This window comes from Balaenoptera acutorostrata, chromosome 3 (assembly GCF_949987535.1).
Source record: "Balaenoptera acutorostrata chromosome 3, mBalAcu1.1, whole genome shotgun sequence".
Classification (NCBI taxonomy): Eukaryota; Metazoa; Chordata; class Mammalia; order Artiodactyla; family Balaenopteridae; genus Balaenoptera; species Balaenoptera acutorostrata.
The window spans coordinates 133,454,593-133,474,051 of record NC_080066.1 but is presented as its reverse complement, the minus strand read 5'-3'; the positions used below and the strand labels follow the sequence as shown (position 1 = coordinate 133,474,051).

The window sequence follows — 19,459 nt, the reverse complement described above, 5'->3', positions numbered from 1 at the left end:
CACAACTACTGAGCCTGTGCTCTAGAGCCTGCGAGCCACAACTACCGAGCCCACTCGCCTAGCGCCCTTGCTCTGCAACAAGAGAAGCCACTGCAATGAGAAGCTCGTGCACCACAATGAAGAGTAGCCCCCGCTCGCCGCAACTGGAGAAAGCCCGCATGCAGCAACAAAGACCCAACACAGCCAAAAAATAAATAAAAATAAAAATTAAAAAAATTAAAAAAAAAAATTATTTTAAAGGATTCAAGATAACTTAGCTAACAATTGTGGTTTATAAATAGCAAGTAAAAGTCTTAGGTTTATGGGACACTGTTTAATCAAAGAAATGGTCAGTTTTTCAAAGAAATTTTTTCTCAATTTTTTTTTCTGAAATGGATGAGGAATTTACTGTAATTAAAAGTTTCACTTATTCCCGTATACTTGCTGGGAGCCCTTGACCTCCAAGGCAGCCCTAAAAAATGTACCACACTATGACAATACACATTATTTCTAAACTACTTGTGGAAATTTATCTCAGTATTTTCTAAGACATTGGAACTATCACTGGAGTCTAGCATGAAGTTTGTCAACCCCTTAGCCTACTAATTTTGGTTACTTGGGGCCTCAGTTACATAAGTAACGCCCCTCTCCCTTTCTAATGCCAAAGTACCTTTTACGTGTAATATTTAATACAAGTAAAATTATATGTTGTAAACAAAATTATATACTGTGGCTTGATGTCTGAAATTTAAAACTTTAAATGATTCTGTTGGATCACGAAAGTCTGTTTTTGCCATAGCAGTAGCAAAATATAAAATTGTAGTTACTATTTCACTTCCTGAGAGGTGGGATCCTAAAATGTGTAATTCTGTGATTTCCCTTTTCAGAGTCCGATAAAATACCAGTAATGCGTGGACAGTGGTTTATTGATGGTACTTGGCAGCCGCTAGAAGAAGAAGAAAGTAATTTAATTGAGCAAGAACATCTTAGCCGTTTTAGAGGTCAGCAGATGCAGGAAAGTTTTGATATTGAAGTGTCAAAACCCATAGATGGAAAAGATGGTAAGACCAGTTAATATATTTAATATGTTTTGTAAACCAAGTAAGTTGTTGATAAAGTTTAGAGTGGTTCCTAAGTTTGCAATAGTAATTCAGAAGTGTTAGAATTTATACAATTTGATTATTTCAAATATTTGATTATTATTTTAGAATTTAAAGCTGCTGTAAATTTCTGAACTATTTCCATTTTTATTTTACTTAATATGTGTTTTCACTGACATGACACTAACATGATTTACTATAAATGTACAAATTGTTATAATGTGCTCTCTGAATTAGTCCTTTTGAGTAGCTTTTTAGTCATCAAAGAAAATTGAACTTATAAAAAAATCCCTTGTCATTATATCAAAAGAGCAGTTTTGCTAGTATTTTAATGTTGGTTCTTTTCCTGAAGTTTAAAAAAACTTTAATTTCTTTTGTTTGTATAAGTCCCTTTTAGGTGTCTCCATATTGATAACCATATCAACTTTTTTTTTTTTTTTTTCCCCAACTTGTAATTTGAAACAATCTGCTCCTTTTATTTCCTTATTCGGCTTTTGGATACTTTTTCTTTCAATAGTTTAATATACTTATATACTAGCTAAGATTGCCATGTTTCATTATGTGTCTAATCTTGAGTAAAATTCAAAATGTGTGGTAAAGTTAAAAATACTTCTGTTGTTCCATTTACTGCAGGCAGTGGGATCAACTATTCCGGTGAGTATAACAGTACAGGTAGATTAGAATTTGTGGATTTCTCTAATTTTTTTTTTCCTAAAAGTGTTTCTTCATCCATGCTTGCCTTTATTTGGGAAGTTTCTTGGCAAGCCCTACTTAATCTAGTGAATTAAACTATGAATTAAGTGATTTTTTTTTCCTTCTCCTTGTAAGAACATCTATCTATAAGCAGAAAAACTCAATATTGATCAAGTAATTCACAGAATGCAGCTTGGAAAAAATGAATTATGTAGTTGGAAGCAATTGATTATATAACAATCAATTACAAAACAATAAGCTTTAAATTGGCTTTTTTCCCCCCTTATTGTTAATAACATTCCAAGTCTTTACTCTCTCCTATTCCTTACTCTTTTATCTCTCTCTGAACACACACACACACACACACACACACACACACACACACGCAGGGAAACTGTATACTTTAGCTTATACCAAGTAAAAATATCTTTTGTACCTTTAAAAGTCTGCATAATTGAGGAAAATGGTGGCTTCTAAATAAATTGGTAATTAAATCTAAGAAATGTCTATTATGTGCCAGATACCATATTCTAGGAATTTTAAATATTTCATTTTGCTAATCCCTAGAGTCAACTATGTTCTTATTTCACTATGAAATTCAAGCTCAAGGTTCTTACATATCAATATATAAAGAACAGTTCAGTATCTATAAAGCAGAGCTGTATGTATATTCCTGCAGATTGCCATAAAGACAATACTCTGGTTAAAGCACAGATAGCAAATTTTGTATATCTCTGATCTTTTATTAGTGACTGAAATATTTTGGAACCTCTCATCACCACTATCAAAATAATCACAAAAGCCTACTTCATAGTATTTGAAAGACTGAACTCTTTTCAAAATTTCGTTCCTATTGGGAAAGGCTGAGTTCTGGATTTTTTCCTTTCTATTAATTCTCCTTAAGTCTTGCCTCAAAAATGGCAGTTCACCTTAACAAACCCAGTTTATCCACCCAAATTCTTTACTATTAATGCATGGAAAAAACCCAAGAGCTTGGAGGAGGAAAAGGATGAGTATGAAAAATAAAAATATAAGTATATTGTCCCCTTTCTCATACTATGTTCAAAGCATTTCTTTTCCACTTGCTAATTCTCCCTGTGGAAGTTAGTCATCAGCTCTGTTTCATCTCTAGATCCCATCTACTTGGAATCTGAAATGTTAAATGGAGCAGCATACTTCAGTTTTCTTCAAAGTGCCCTAATTTTATGATCCAGTCACTTAAATAAGTCTGATAAAAGAACATAGTTTATTTGTATGAGTAGATTTTTTTCAGTATATCTTTGAGTCTGTGTCAGTTCTTGAGTATCAGTCTGGGAGATTATAGTAGTATTTTTTGCTAGCTTTAAAGATACACATTGAGTGGTAAAATTCTAATTAGTAATAACAGAAAATTGTTAAACTGTTAGAACACTTTTGTATTGTAATCTTTCAAAATGATGATCTTTTGAGGTTCATTGGAAGAAAAATTGATTTTTTAAATATACTGTGACATAAAACATCAGCATGTTTTGTTATCAACAAAAATTATAAATTCAATTCAGTATATATACTGTTGTCATGAATTTCCAGCCATTTTATTTGTTATTTAGTATTATGTAAAGCATACATTCATGTGTTAAAATGTGACTTTTGACTTTGAAGACTATGGGAAATTCTGTAGTACATTTGAAAATTATCACTGGTCTTAATGAAAGAACATTTGCTGCCCAAAAAGCTACCGTTGGAAAAATAACTCAAATTTATAATACAAAGATAAAAAGTATTATAATTTTTTGATTATTTTGCTTCTTACCTCCAAGCTTCTGAAATTTCATATTTTATTAATCTGAGGGGGGAAAATAACTTTTCCACCTAAATTTTCTCACGTACATAGGATAAAGCCTTGACTCTTCATATTGTTAGAAGATTTTGAATATTCCTTGTGCAGATAGTACTGTGCCAGTTACTTTTGTGAAAGAAACAGACAGGGTTTTGGCCCTCAGGGAGTTTTAAACCTTTGAGGATGACAAAGCCTGCAGATGAGAAGTTACAAAGAGTAGGTACAAGATAACAAAGTAGACAGTGCATGTTAAACATTCTGAAAAGGGATGTACAATAGAGTATTTATTGTACAATAAATTGTACAATATTTTTTGTACAATTGTACAAAATTGTACAAATTGTACAATACAATTATTGTATTGTAGAGTGTACAAAGGAGTACAATCCCGTATTTAATAATTTAAAAAAAATTTTAAGTACTATATTCAAGAACTCTTTTTAAGTGCTCTGGGGAATTCCTAAGAAACTTAACAGAGTTCTTGCCTTGAAGGACATAAAATACTAATGAAATAAAATGAAATACTAATTCCTTATCCTTCTGACCTTATCTATGTCTTGGTTAAGGTAGTTATTGCCACAAATACACTGAATATATTTATTATTCTCTCCTTATTAATTATTCTACTAATCTCAAAGTAAGCATTGAATTAAAAAGATTGATTGGGGCTTCCTTGGTGGCACAGTGGTTGGGAATCCGCCTGCCAATGCAAGGGACATGGGTTTGAGCCCTGGTCCGGGAAGATCCCACATGCCACGGAGCAACTAAGCCCGTGTGCCACAACTACTGAGCCTGCGCTCTAGAGCCTGTGAGCCACAACTACTGAGCCCACGTGCCACAACTACTGAGCCTGCACTATAGAGCCCGTGAGCCACAACTACTGAAGCCTGCATGCCTAGAGCCCATGCTCCACAGCAAGAGAAGCCACCGCAATGAGAAGCCCGCGCACCACAACGAAGAGTAGCCCCCGCTCACTGGAACTAGAGAAAGCCGCGTGCAGCAATGAAGACCCAACATAGCCATAAATGAATGAAAGAATGAATGATCGATTGAAGTTTAGCATAACTTTTTTATCATTCAAAGAAAGATAAACCCCCAAAGTATAATCATATTTTGTGATTTAGATTTCATTTTCTCTGAGAGTTAAAATTAAAAATGATTCTCTTCCCACCCCACCTCCTAGGCTAGGAAATGTTTATCTAGCAGCCTAACAAATGAAAGCTAGAAGTTCACTGGGGATGAATCATACAAATAAAATCAGGCCTTCAAATAAGTAATTTTGTAAATACTTAAAAGTACTAGAGTAGTATTTCCCTCATTTTATAATTTATCTATGCAAGCAGTAATCAGTAAAAAAAAATGGTTGAACTAAATGGGTAGTTCTGCACCTGCTCTGGTCAGAAAATGCATAACCTCAATCCAGTTATGAGAAAACAGACAAACTCAAATTGAGGGACATTCTACAAAGTAACTTACCAGTATTCTTCGGAAGTGTCAAGGTCATAATTAACTAGATGGGGGGAATCCTTTCACAATGTATGTCAAATCAACACAGTATACACTTTCAATGTCTTATAATATTGTCAATTGTACCTCAGTAAAGCTGAAAAAATTTTTTAAGTGTCAAGATCATGAAAGACAAGGAAAGACTGAGGAATTTGTCGTAGTTTAGGGGAAACTAAGGAAACATAACAACAAAATACAACATGGTACCCTGGATTGGATCCTAGGACAGAAAAGGACATTAATAGAAAAACTGGAGAAATCAGAATAAAGTCAATATTTTAGTTGATAATATTATACCAATGTTAATTTCTTCATTTTGATAATTGTACTATAGTTATGTGAACATTAGGAGAAGCTGGTGAAAGATATATATGATAACTCTCTACTATTTTTGCAACATTTCTGTAGGTTGAAAATTATTCCACAATAAAAAGGTGTTTTGTTTTTTCTTAAGGCCAGTAGAGAAATTAAAATAGTAAAAAATATTTAATCAAAAGAAACAACAAAAGGAGAAACAAGAAACACAGATGGAACAAAGAAAATATATGGGAAATGGTAGACCTAAATTCACCCATATCAAAACTATAGTAAATATAAGTGAACTAACACTCCAATTAAAAAACAGAGATCGACAGATTTGCTAGGAATGCAAGATCCAACTGTATGTTGTCTAGTAGAGTCACATTCAATATAAAATCACAGGTAGGCTGAAAGTAAAAAAAAAAAGGACTTTTTACTGTTCAAGCTAATTTGGGGTGCTATGACAGCACAAGTGTTGGTGGATCTCTAACGATTTACAGCATTTAACAATTTGGCATGTAGTGTATATGCTTTACTGTTCAAGCTAATTTGGGGTGCTATGACAGCACAAGTGTTGGTGGATCTCTAACGATTTACAGCATTTAACAATTTGGCATGTAGTGTATATGCTTTACTGTTCAAGCTAATTTGGGGTGCTATGACAGCACAAGTGTTGGTGGATCTCTAACGATTTACAGCATTTAACAATTTGGCATGTAGTGTATATGCCTATCCTATTGCTGGATAAGGATATCCCAAACTGTGAATATATCATTTCAGAAGTCTAAAAGGGGGAGGGCCGGGTTGGGGAGAGGGAAAGAGTATTAACCCTTTCTAACCAGCTTTTCTTTTCCTTTCTCTTTGGTGACTAAGAGGATTCCCACCTTCTAGCTTTTAGTTATCAATTTTTATAAATATATTTAATTTAATTTCTCTGAGATCTAAGGAGATTGACAGAAGTTTTCTCATTATAGTTGGTAGGTTTGAGATGTGCAAAACTACTTCCCTTGCAGTTGAGATTATCTAGGTTGCCAGCTTTTATAGAGGGAAAAGTTATAGAGTTATTCTATTCTAGGGAGTAGTATATCATCAGCAACCCCCTTTTTTGATACTCTGCTTTCAGAATTATATAATGAAGAACATTTCTTTAAGAGATGAATTATAGTAAGGAAATTTATTGAAAACACTCTATTTTAGTACTTGAAATCTTTTTCATTGCTTTGTAAGACTTTAATACATAAATGAAAAGTTTTATTAAATGTTAGCATTTAATTAGCATTTTAGTTGCATTTTGTGTTTATGCATACTTCTGCTAACACTATATAAGAATTCTTAACTAAAACTTTATTTTAGTGATCCTTGTTGGAATGATAGTAAACCCTTTTTGTCTCTGCTGTACTTATGGTGGTACTTATCCTTTGCTTTGGGTTGAAAAAAAAGTTAAGCTCTCTGTGCTAGAGGATGTTGTAACAAAGCAAATGATTTTCAGGTAAAAATAAGAATTAAATATGAGAAGAAAGTAAAGAAGCATGTCTATCTAATTTTGTAAAAAAATATGCTTCTGTGATTTTAGTATATTGGGTGTTTGGCTTTATGTTAATCCTTAAATTAGTATTCCTTTAGGGGAAAAAAGCCTTTCATTTTTGTATCTTGACTAGCTTTTAGAAAGCGTTTATGTAATTTTAAGTGTGATCAGGTGGTCCATGTGTTTCCCACTAGTTCTTTTTTAGTAAATGTGGAATTGTTTCATGTTAGTTTTACTAGTAGACCTATAAAATCTAGGTTTTGTTTGAGCAGTAGTCTCAAGTTTATGCCGAATTTGATCTACCTGGTTATGTTAGCTTTTTCCTAAGGATTTTTTTTGTGTGAAAATGTTTCTTGCAAGTGGTACATCTACTCCTCAGTAACTGACCAGAAGGCACATGAAAGAAGAAACATGTTCAGTGAAGAAAATTACTTTGGTTGTCATTTTCCACCCCTCTATGACAATGAAATGTTTTCATAATCCTAATTTTACAACCCAGTTTTTAATTCTTGTCTATACTTTTTTATAGTCATCTAATTACATACAGTTAAAGTTATTAAGTGCCTCATAAGCATTTCTCAATTACCTTTATCACATATATCTTTAAATATACCTTATCTGTATATAACAGCAGGTTTCTTTTTCAACTTCTAGTACTATTCAACGGGAATTAAATATTTTTGTATTTGAGCAGTATTTAACCTTTGAATGTCACATTAATGTAGAAGGGAGTGAGGATGAAAATCAAATGTATTAGAACATAAATTTGAACTAAATCATAAAGATTCTGTGATTAACTGAACGGTAAGGAAAATGATTGTAAGATTCAATTCTAAGTGGATTTTAAAATAATTGCTCATTTAAAATGTAAAGAAATTTATTGATATATAACTAGCAATATTTGACAGGGAAAGTTGTTGACTTTAAGGTTATCTACTGATTTACCAAATATCAAGTCTATGTCTGGCTTTACTCTGTTGTCTGCTTTACTCTGTTGTCTGTTTCACACTTACAAGATGTCACAGCATACATTTTTACTAATGACTTTTTTTTGTCATTCTATTGCTAACAAATCTTTCATTATTTTGTTACTAATAAGTCAGTTCAAAGTAGAGCTTTCAACTTAATTTTTTTGGAGAAAAGTTTCATTTTTAAAAGTATTTTAGCAACTTGAACAGAGTTGTGAAAAGAATATTTTGTTTCTGTGGGAAGGCTCTATTACACTTCAATAAGGGAAAGCATCTAGTGGAACGTATACTGTGGTATCTTCTTAGGAAAGCTGCATTAGATGTTTATGTTATTTATTGCATTTTCAGTTTGCACATCAGATGTTGGCTGTGTCATAGTCATAAATTTGGTGAGAGTAAATAACCTTAGTATTGTAAAGATGTGGTTTATAAATCTCTTATGCATACAAAAATGCCGTGTTCTATTTTTTTATTCCATCTATACAAAGACATTAAAAATGGTGATCACATAGTTGTCTTTAATTGATAAATTTAGATATCATTTGCCTTTTTTACTTTCAGTAAAAGTAGAACATATATTTGATAAACATTATTAAACTAATATTTTGCTGCACTGATTTTTAATTAGAAATTATATAAATAAAGCATTTAGAATAATGTTTGTCAAATACAACTCATTTTTTAAAGTTAATACAACAAAAAGGCAAACCTCATTTAAAATTTACTTTGAAGCTCAGTGTTTTTGCTTTCTTAGTTGTCTACCACCTCCCTCCCTTCTCCCTCCCTTCTCTGTTCAAATGGAGAGGATATAAGGAGAGTACAGATGCGGCAGGTCTTAAACGAAAGCGTTCCCAAGGTACAGTAATTGTAGTTTTACTTCTCCATGTAGTTATATTCCTGGCTTGTAGCTTTCAGTTGTGTTTATAGCATTCGGTTGTATTTAGAGCATAGAAATTACTAGTATTTTAGAAATGTATCCATTGTGTTATTTTGCTTAGTGTTAATTATAAGTGGTGTAAACATTTGCAAACAATGTGTATGGTTCAATAATGGGATATTCGCCAATATTAAGATGCTTTAAGACAACACGAATGGTTTAGAGAGAAACAAAATTTTGTTGGCTTAACTTGGTCTTATAGTTTTAATGTTTTAAGCATATGTTGCTCAAAACTATTTTAACAAAATGCAGTTTCGAAACATTGGATTAAGAGGCTTAAAGTACTGACTTGGATCAGACATAGAAGTAGAAAAGTAAGTAATTATTAAACTCCTGGAAAAGATTTTTTTAATTTATGAAAAGTTCTTTTATTTAAAACGCTGAGTTTGTACACTGGTTTTGTGTTTTATTTGCAACTGAAGATGTTATTCATGTTTGTTTTGTTAATTTCATCTTGGTCTTGTGTTCAATGTTAGTAATGTGTCCTGGCAGGTAAGTATGATATAAATAGGTTTTTCGTAAATTTTTGAAGTGGCGTTTGTACCATAACTCAGAAGTACATTTTCCTGGCAATGATTTGCTTTTCTATGTATTCTAGTAAGGAATAGCTTTTCACAAAAATGTCTTATGATCTTAGATCTTGACCAGGACTCCATCCTTTCATAGTTAGCGTCTTCAAATCAGAAGAGTTGGACTCTGTCACTAACTAGCTTTGTGGCAAGTCACTTAATCCCTTTGTACCTCTATGTCTTTATATATAATGGGAGATAATATTTTTGCCTAAAGAGGATTTTAAGAAAATAAATTAGGCGTAGTGATTTGAAGGTGGCTGGTTTTCTGAAGGTATGTGAATTTTTCTTACCTCTATACAAGAGATAAAGAGGAAAAGTTTAAGTCCTTCAGACTATAAGACATCAAACTGTGAATTGGTGGACATGTTTTGACAATTTTCTTAATCTGTTGCTTCCACAAACATTACTAAATTTGTGATAAGTGTCAAGCACTGTGCTATGACTGTGTTTGATGCTAGTGATACAAAATGACCAAGGTATAGTCCCTGCCTCACAGAGTTTGCATATTCCTGAAGAATATAGGTTTGCATTTTTTTTTTTTTAAGAGCTCATTTTCACCAAGCATACCTCGGTTACAGAAATGAAATAACCATACTAATTTGAACATCATAGTAGGAAAAAATTTATTTCTTGTTAAAAGATCTTTCAACCTTGGAGTTCTGTTATGGTGGGCAATATTCAGTGATAACTGGCTTTAGTATCCATTCCAAAAATACCTTATATTCTAATAAATTAGATGATTCTCTTCCCAGTTTAAAGATAATTTTTTTTGATCTGAGTCTTGTTTTATCTTGTGCTGAGTGAAATTTTCACAGATCAAAAAATAAAATCAACATAAGAAATGAAACTTAAGTTTCTATGTCAAATGTACTGAGAACTTTCATGAAAGTGTATATCCCTTAGTCCTAAGGAATGGCCACATCACCTGGGAAAGCAGTTATTTAATAATCAGAGCATATTTCCTATAGAGGTTAAAATTATGGTAGTTAAGCCAGTTTATTCCACGTTGTTCCAACAAGTTGCCTTTTCCTGTAGCATGCTTAGTAACTTATAAAGTACCTATCCATTACTTGTTTCACATCAATATATGTTTCAATGAAATCGTTTTTTATTGAACTGAGTTAAAATATTGATTCAAAAGATCTGTGTATTATAATTTTCACACAAGTGAAGTTTGTCTTGGAGACCTTCAAATTAGTTTTTCCTTTTTGCAACAGCTATTCATAGTTTCAAGTTGAGTCGAAACCACGTGGACTGGCACAGTGTGGATGAAGTGTATCTTTACAGTGATGCAACAACGTCTAAAATTGCGAGAACAGTTACTCAAAAACTGGGATTTTCTAAAGGTATTTGTTAAATAGTACTAGAGTTTGTTAAAATGTTGGGAACCTAACTTTTTCTCTTATGTGCAAAATAGATGATTCAGGTTTTATGTTTAGTATTTTTAAAGTATGTATTAAATTTAGTGACAGTTACTACCCTGTTAAACTTTTTTTAAGGTGACTGAGTTAACATGTATTCATTAATGAATAATTATATATTTAGAATGGTCTGGCAAGATTAATAAATACACTTTTTACTTCTAAAAGCACAAAAGCAGTCAAACCTGAGGCAGTGATGTGAAATAAAACATGGCAGTTGAAATATAGTGTCAGTAAAGACGAAGACTGGAAATTTTTCACTGGATTTAGTGAGATGTAGGTCATCGGTGACTTAGAGGGATTGCTGGGACAGAACCGGATTGGCATGGGTTGAAGTTTAAGTAGAAGTTGAAGAAATGGAGGCAGTGAGAATAGATAGCTCTTTAAACAAGTTTGACTAAAAGAAAGAAAAGAGGGACTGGTACTTGGGGAAGAGATGAATGCATTATCAAAAAATAACTTCTTTCAAAAACTTTTTCTAAGTCTGATAATTTTTTTACTGTCTCATTTTTAATTGTTTGATAATAGATGTGCTTGAATATTTACATGTTCATTAGTCAGTTGTATTTGTTTTGTGAGTTACTTTATCAACATCTTTAGCCCATTTTGCTATTTGGATGATTCATTTCACTTTTTGATGAATAAGTTCTTTTTATATACTTACGTAATTAACTTATTACTGTGTGTCATATTTTGCAAAAACTTACCCAGTTTGTCATTCATCTTTTATCTTTGTTTCATGATACATTCATTATAGAGAAGTTTTTAATTTTTATGTGTTCAGTTCATCCTTTTTTCTTTCCTTTTGCCTTATAGTTTCTGGCTTCACTGTCATGTCCAGTTCAGCAGTTTATATTAGAACTGATCAATACTTATCTTACAAATTTTATCCCCCCCAACCCAGTGAAATTTTTTCATAGTATTCCTTTTATTTCTTTATTTTTTCAATATATTGTGAAAATGCTATTTCTGTAATAAAGAATAAACTTAGAATCATAATTTTCCTACAGCATCAAGCAGTGGGACCAGACTTCATAGAGGTTATGTAGAAGAAGCCACATTAGAAGACAAGCCATCACAGACTGCCCATATTGTATTTGTTGTGCATGGCATTGGGCAGAAAATGGACCAAGGAAGAATTATCAAAAATACAGCCATGTGAGTTCTTTGATGAATACATTCTCCATTTGTCAGAGTCCAAACTTTTGTCCAGGGTATAATAGAGTTTAATCGTTATGCCACATGCTTCTCCAGTGCCAACTATTCTATCTGTTTAAGTTGTAGAGTAAGTTTCTGGACCAGATTTTGAGAGTGATTATATCTAGATGATGATGATGATATTTATTTGATTCTTTTTCCTCCATAACATGGAGAAGAGGGTTAAGAAAGCCCTTTTAACTTAATATATTGTTAGTTTACATTAAACTGAGGTCGAAAGCAAGAAAAAAGTCTGGTTTTAAGTTTGTATGTTACTCTCTGCATTGCAGAAACTGATAATACTGTATAATTCTGAAAAAGCTAAGAATTGTTTAAGTTGCCAGTCAGCATCTTAACTTGTCCAAGTAATTACAACCAGAGGAAATAGAACTCTAAATTTTACACAGAGAACAAACAGTGGGTGCTTTGCCAACACACCAGGCCGGTTATTTACCTCGTTTATTTATATTCAGCTTTATTCTAAAAACTTTTTAATATGTTGTTGGGGGGAGGGATGTTTGTATTTGTGCTTCAAAAATGTTTAGGACTGTGTTAAAAGGAAATTTTAGAGTTAAGGTTTCCACCACAAACTTGGCTCTGAACTAGCAGCCAGTATAAAGAAAAATCTTATCAGATTTATAATATGATGAGAACAAATCAGTTGTTGAGAACAGTTTATCAGGTTCTGAAGCTTCAAGTAAATGTATTTCTTGAGTCCTTATAAAGCAAATACTGTGTGTGATACCAGGAACTATGTCCTCAGCAATATCTCTATAATAATACAGTGTTCTGTTTTACTTTTTATTGTAATACCTCTTAATGCCAGCTCATGGATTAAAATAAAAATACAGTTCAATTTGGAAAAAAAAATCTTTGTCAGATACTGCCAGGCCATCCTGATCCTTGTCAATCTCCATAGCTTGTATTACAGAGATCTCTTCCCTCTGATTCTATTTTCTGATGATTTGCACATTACTTCCCACAATATTTATATTATATTCTGTGTCAAGATGCTAATTTTTTGCTTGGTTATCTAAGGAACGTGAGAAGTAGTTTTAATAACATGTTCTCTCTGGAGCTATTGATAATTGGAAAGGTACCAGCAGCTATTGATAATTGGAAAAGGTACCAGCTTGATTTCTTTGGGTGCAAGTGAGGGAAAACTTAACTCAAAAGGAGGATTTAGTAGCGCATAAAACTGACAAGTCTAAGATTTGCCAAACAAGTCATCAGAATCCAGTTTCTATCTGTTCTACTTGCCTTCATTTTTGAGCTATTTTCAGACATCTCCTGTGGTTCCAGATGTGGTTTATATCATCTTGTGTTCGAGTTCAAGAAGAAAAGTCTTTTTTTCCAGAAGTCCCTGCTAGTCTATGCATTTCAGTGACTGATGGTGTCACCTCCAACTGCCTGAATCTATGCATGGCCACGATCTGATCTGCAAAACTTGTCATCTTTCTACCCTAGAATCAGATGGAAGTTGGCTTCATCATAACCATAGAGAGAGGTAGAGCCACAGATAAAAATCAAGAGCTACCATTGGAAGTAGGATGAGTGAATATAAGGTGGCTCAAAAAAAAGTGTTCATTACAGAGAAGGTGGCCATCATTTCTTCAGAAACAGGTTAATTTGATGGGAAACTCCTCACATAAATTAGTAATTGATGGAAAATATTCAAACAGAAAGGAATTCTGCTCAATAATAGATGGGAAAGCTCAGAGGATTTCTTACCCTTACCCGGCTTTCTACTATTCCTAAGTTAGTTGTCCAGGACTTTAAAGAAAGTAAAATTAACTTCATCCTTGTCATTGCTACTCTGAAGCTTGTTTGTACTTGTGATCTGATTTGTGAGACTACTGTGGAAATGAGCAACATAGAATAAGGGGTTACCACACTCCACTTCTTTGGCAACCTGCTGTTCTCTGTGGATCTCTTGAAATCATGTCCCAGAAGCCTGGAAATAGAGATTTTCGCCTCTTACCTTATTTTAGTGAATGTGCAAATGAATTCAAACTGGATTTAATCAATTTTGTTCCAGCAAAATATGTTTATTATTTAAATGAGTTGAGAAGAAAATTTATAGACAACTTCTAGGAATATCAGAATTGGTTTACTAAAAGGGATGAATGTATTTTAAATACAATTGGATTTACTTTTTGTGGCATTTTATTACAAGGGAAATCTTTTTTATTTATTTATTTATTTATTTATTTATTTATGGCTGTGTTGGGTCTTCGTTTCTGTGTGAGGGCTTTCTCTAGTTGCGGCAAGTGGGGGCCACTCTTCATCGCGGTGCGCAGGCCTCTCACTATCGTGGCCTCTCCCGTGGCGGAGCACAGGCTCCAGACGCGCAGGCTCAGCAATTGTGGCTCACGGGCTTAATTGCTCCACGGCATGTGGGATCTTCCCAGACCAGGGCTCGAACCCGTGTCCCCTGCATTGGCAGGCAGACTCTCAACCACTGCGCCACCAGGGAAGCCCCACAAGGGAAATCTTTACTGAACTTATGTATCTAATAGAATAAATTAGTAATTTTATTTTTTTAATATCTTTATTGGATTATAATTGCTTTACAAATTAGTAATTTTAAAGCTACAATTTTAGAAGAGTAAAAAGAGACTTTTAGTTAAGCCTGGCAGATTTAACACATAGCTTATCTTATTACCTCCTGAAACCTCACTGAAAATGATAGCAAAATAATTTTTTAAATAAATTGGTATAGACCCATATGTACAGAAAAAAATGGGAGGACACAGCAAACAAGAATGTCAACAAGATTTATTTTTTGAATAGGAAATAAATTCACATGGTTCACAAATCAAAATAGGAAAATGTATAGAGTGAAAAACGTCTGGGCTTCCCTGGTGGCGCAGTGGTTGAGAATCTGCCTGCTAATGCAGGGGACACGGGTTCGAGCCCTGGTCTGAGAAGAGCCCACATGCCGCGGAGCATCTAGACCCGTGAGCCACAACTACTGAGCCTGCGCGTCTGGAGCCTGTGCTCCGCAACAAGAGAGGCCACGATAGTGAGAGGCCCGCGCACTGCGATGAAGAGTGGCCCCCGCTTGCCGCAACTAGAGAAAGCCCTGGCACAGAAACGAAGACCCAACACAGCCAAAAATAAAATAAATAAATAATTAATTAATTTAAAAAAAGATTCATGCTGAGAAATCTAAAATAACCTGATGAAAAACATGTAGGAAGTGAGTTTAAACAAGCCTCAAAATTATAAAAAACAAAAACAAAAAAAAAAGTCTGACTCCCTTCCTGTCTCCATCTTCCCCCAGTGTCACTCATCCTTGTGTCTCAAAGCAATGTTATTTATCTTTTATTCTTCTGGAGTTTCTTTAGACAAATACAGATTATTTTCACTCACAAGGCAGCATACTATATACACTCTAGACATTGCTTTCTTATGTAAAAAAATGTATCTTGGATATTAATTTGCATGATTTTCTATTGCTCTCCTTTCATATATATATATATATATATATATATATTCTTAAAACCAGTTAGTTTATCAATTGATTGTTTTCCTAATTGAGAAGAATTATAAAGACTTTTTTTTCAGAGCTATTTAATGATCCTTAATTAAATGGTAATTCTCAGGTGCTATTAATCTCTTCCTTCCTTTTTCAAAATATGAACTAAACATTCACTGCCTAGCGAGAGAACATGGACATTTAATAAGCTTAGAACTGAAATCATGAGTTTTGTGCATGGCATTACAGCTGCACAGTAATGGGTTAAGTCTGAGCTGTAGGATAATATTTTTAAATCATTCCTTTTTCTCGTTTCCTCCATCCCTCCTTGGTCTCAGTGTTTCTCATGTAGTGAAGACGTATATATTTAGGAAACAGATTTTATTATTTTTAGTAAGGCAATAGTAGGGACATAGCGTGTGCGCTCTCTCTCTTGCTCTCTCTCTCTCTCTCTCTCTCTCTCTCTCTCTCGCTACCTATCTATCTCTATCTCTGTCCCTCCCTTTTTTCCTCCATCCCTGATTATCTTCTTTCATCTTTCTTTCCTTTCCTTCCCCTGCCCCTCTTTTGTGTGTGTGTGTGTGTGTGTGTGTGTGACTCCAGTTAATTACAACCAAGTGATTTAGTAGACATACCTGCTTGCCTAAAGTATCTACATATGTGGCCATTTGAGAACTATGATAGTGATCCTATGGAGTAGAGGAATGTCTCAGTTTACTGTAGAAGAGGACAGTATTTTAAACAAATGTAGTGTTTGAGTTTATAAGTCAAAATCAGGGTTCTTCAACCTCATCACTATTAACATTTTCGACCAGGTAATTCTTTGCTATGGGTGGCTAACCTATACATTGTAAGATATTTAGCAGCATCCCTGACCTCTACCCACTAGATGAAAATAGAACCCCTAGTTGTGACAACCAAAAATGTCTCCAAAAAAAAAAAAAGTCTCCAGACATTGTCATTGTCCCCTGGAGGGAGAAAAAAAAAAGTATATGCATGTTTGAGACCCACTAGCCTAGATGAACTTCTTTATTTTTTTGTAAATTCAGACAGCAACACGCATACCACTTCCTGATTATTATATCATAATGAAATATATATGAACTATACAGCCATCAGAAATGAATAAGTGCATAGAATAATATTAGAAATCTTAAAATATATTCTTTCTTGTATATGTTCAAATTTGTTAAAGCTGAACACTTGAAAGATGGCAAAAAAAACTTTAAAAATGTACCTGTAACCATTACTTGAGTATCTGCTGTTAAAAAAAAAAAATACTTTTTAGAATGTGGTAATAAAGGAGTCTGAAGTTTTGGCTGTCATCTTTATTTTCAGTGATGTTAACGGAAGCAGATTTTCTTTTTCACAACCTAGAATCTATATAGACTTTTTAAATGGCAACTTTGGTGGTAGATAATCAATAAAATATAATCATATTGTAAATAATGTTTTAAAAACATACTAGAAGGACTTCCCCGGAGGCGCAGTGGTTAGGAATCCACCTGCCAATGCAGGGAACACGAGTTCAATCCCTGGTCTGGGAAGATCCCACATGCCGTAGGGCAACTAAGCCTGTGCGCTCCACACACCACAACGAAGAGTAACCCCCACTCACTGCAACTAGGGAAAGCCTGTGTGCAGCAATGAAGACCCAACACAGCCATAAATAAATAAATAAATAAACAAATAAATAATTTTTAATATAAAAATATACTAGAAATGGAGAAAGATAGACTTTTAACAAATAGTGTGTTGGGATACCTAGGCAGCCATATGGAAAAAAACTAAATTGGGCCCATTTTTCACACTAAGATAAATTTCAGTGGGATCACATTTGAACCTAAGAAATGAAACCATACAAATACTATGGATTTAAAAGGTAGGATTGAGGGGAGTTTGAATTCTTATGTACCTTAGTAATACAGAAAACTGTCCTAACTATAACTTGATCCAGAGACCTTAAGAGAAAATATTGATAAATATATCATCCCAAAAAAGCCATATGGAGAAAAAAAAAAAAAAGACAAACTGAGAAAATCCATTTGCATATTGTATCACAGATGAACAGTTAATATCCCTAAATATAAAGAACTTCTAAAAATAGAGGGAGGGCTTCTCTGCTGGCGCAGTGGTTAAGAATCCGCCTGCCAATGCAGGGGACACAGGTTCGAGCCCTGGTCCGGGAAGATCCCACATGCCACAGAGGAACTAAGCCCATGTGCCACAACTACTGAGCCTGTGCTCTAGAACCCGTGAGCCACAACTACTGAAGCCTGTGCTCCTAGAGCCTGTGCTCCGCAACAAGAGAAGCCACCGCAATGAGAAGCCCATGCACCACAACGAAGAATAGCCCACGCTTGCTGCAACTAGAGAAAGCCCATGTGCAGCAACAAAGACCCAATGCAGCCAAAAATAAATTAAAAAAAAGATCCCACAAGCTGCGCAGTGTGGCCAAAAAATTAAAAAAAAAAAATCAATTGTATTTCTACACTAGCAATGAAAACTAAGTTAAAGCATTTCCACTTACTATAGCATCAAAAAGAATAAAATACTTAGGAATAAGTTTAACAAAAGAAGTGTAAGATTTGTACACTGAAAACTATAATACACCATTGAAAGAAATTAAAGAAGACTTAAATAAATGGAAAAGACAACCCACATTTGAGGATTAGAAGATTTAATGTTGTTAAGATGCCAGTACTTCCTAAATGGATCTACAAATTTCACCACAATCCCTATTAAAATTTCACCTATCATTTTTGCAGAAATTGACAGGCTGATCCTAAAATTCACATGTAAATGCAGGGGACCCAGAATAGCCAAAACAATCTTGAAAAAGAATAAGGATGGAGGACTTACCCTTCCCAATTTCATAATTTGCTACAAAGCTATAGTAATCAAGACATTGTGGTACTGGCTGGCATGTAGATAGACCTAGATCAATGGAATAGAATTGAGAGTTCAGTTGATTTTCAACACGAGTGCCAAAATAATGCAATCAGGAAAGAATAGCCTTTTAACAAATGGTGCTAGGACACCGGGATATCCCCATGCAAAAGAATAAAGTTAAACCCCTACCTTACACCACATGGAAAAGTTAATTCAGAGTGAATCAAAGACCTAAATATAAAAGCTAATACTATAAAACTCTTAGAAAATGTAGGAGTAAATCTTTGTGATTTACAACCATTGCCTTGGGTTAGGCAATGGTTTCTGATATATAACACTAAAAGTAAAAGCCACTAAGGGAAAAAAAAGATAAATTGGGCTTTGTCAAAATTTAAAACTTTAGTTCTTCAAAGAACACTATCAAGTAAAGACAACCCACAAAATGGTAGAAAACATTTGCAAATCGTATATCTGATATGGGTCTAGCATCTAGCATATATAAAGAACACCTACAAATTCAATAATAAATAACCCAATTTTTTAAATGAGTGAAGGATTTGAATAAACAATTGTCCAAATAAAATATACAGATGGCCCATAAGCACATAAAAAGATGCTCAGTATTAGTCATTAAGGAAATGCAATTCAAAACCACAGAGACATACACCACTTCATGCTGACTGGGATGACTCATCAAAAAGATGGGAAATAACAAGTATTAGCAAGGATGTGGAAAAATTAGGACCCTCATATGTTGCTGATGGGATTGTAAAATAGCATAGCTGCTTTGGAAAACAGTTTGGCACTTCGTCAGAAAAGTTAAATGTGAAGTTAGCATATGAGCCAACAATTCCACTTCTAGTTACATACCCAAGAGAATTGAAAACATACATCTATGCAAAAACTTGTTAATATTCATAGCAGCATTATTTATAATAGCCAAAAAAAAAAAGGAAACAGTCTAAATGTCCATCAGCTGGTGAATGGATAAGAAGAAACGGTGTATTCATACAGTAGAATATTATTCAACCATAAAAAGCAAAGAAGTAGTGACTCATGATACAACATG

General features: G+C 33.8%; 1 protein-coding gene across 10 annotated transcripts in view; it reads left to right on the top strand.

Moving 5' to 3' along the window:
- The window catches only part of DDHD1 (DDHD domain containing 1), a 91,643-nt gene that overhangs the window by 39,785 nt on the left and 32,399 nt on the right, over nucleotides 1-19,459 (top strand). For 5 of the 10 annotated variants that reach the window (XM_057543656.1, XM_028169249.2, XM_007192874.2 and 2 more), the window contains exons 2-6: nucleotides 867-1,040; nucleotides 1,713-1,733; nucleotides 8,645-8,746; nucleotides 10,617-10,745; nucleotides 11,831-11,978. In XM_057543656.1, the coding sequence (XP_057399639.1) occupies nucleotides 867-1,040; nucleotides 1,713-1,733; nucleotides 8,645-8,746; nucleotides 10,617-10,745; nucleotides 11,831-11,978 (574 nt within the window). The remainder of the gene's footprint in view (nucleotides 1-866; nucleotides 1,041-1,712; nucleotides 1,734-8,644; nucleotides 8,747-10,616; nucleotides 10,746-11,830; nucleotides 11,979-19,459) is intronic. The other 5 variants (XM_007192876.2, XM_057543652.1, XM_057543654.1 and 2 more) reach the window with 3 other exon arrangements.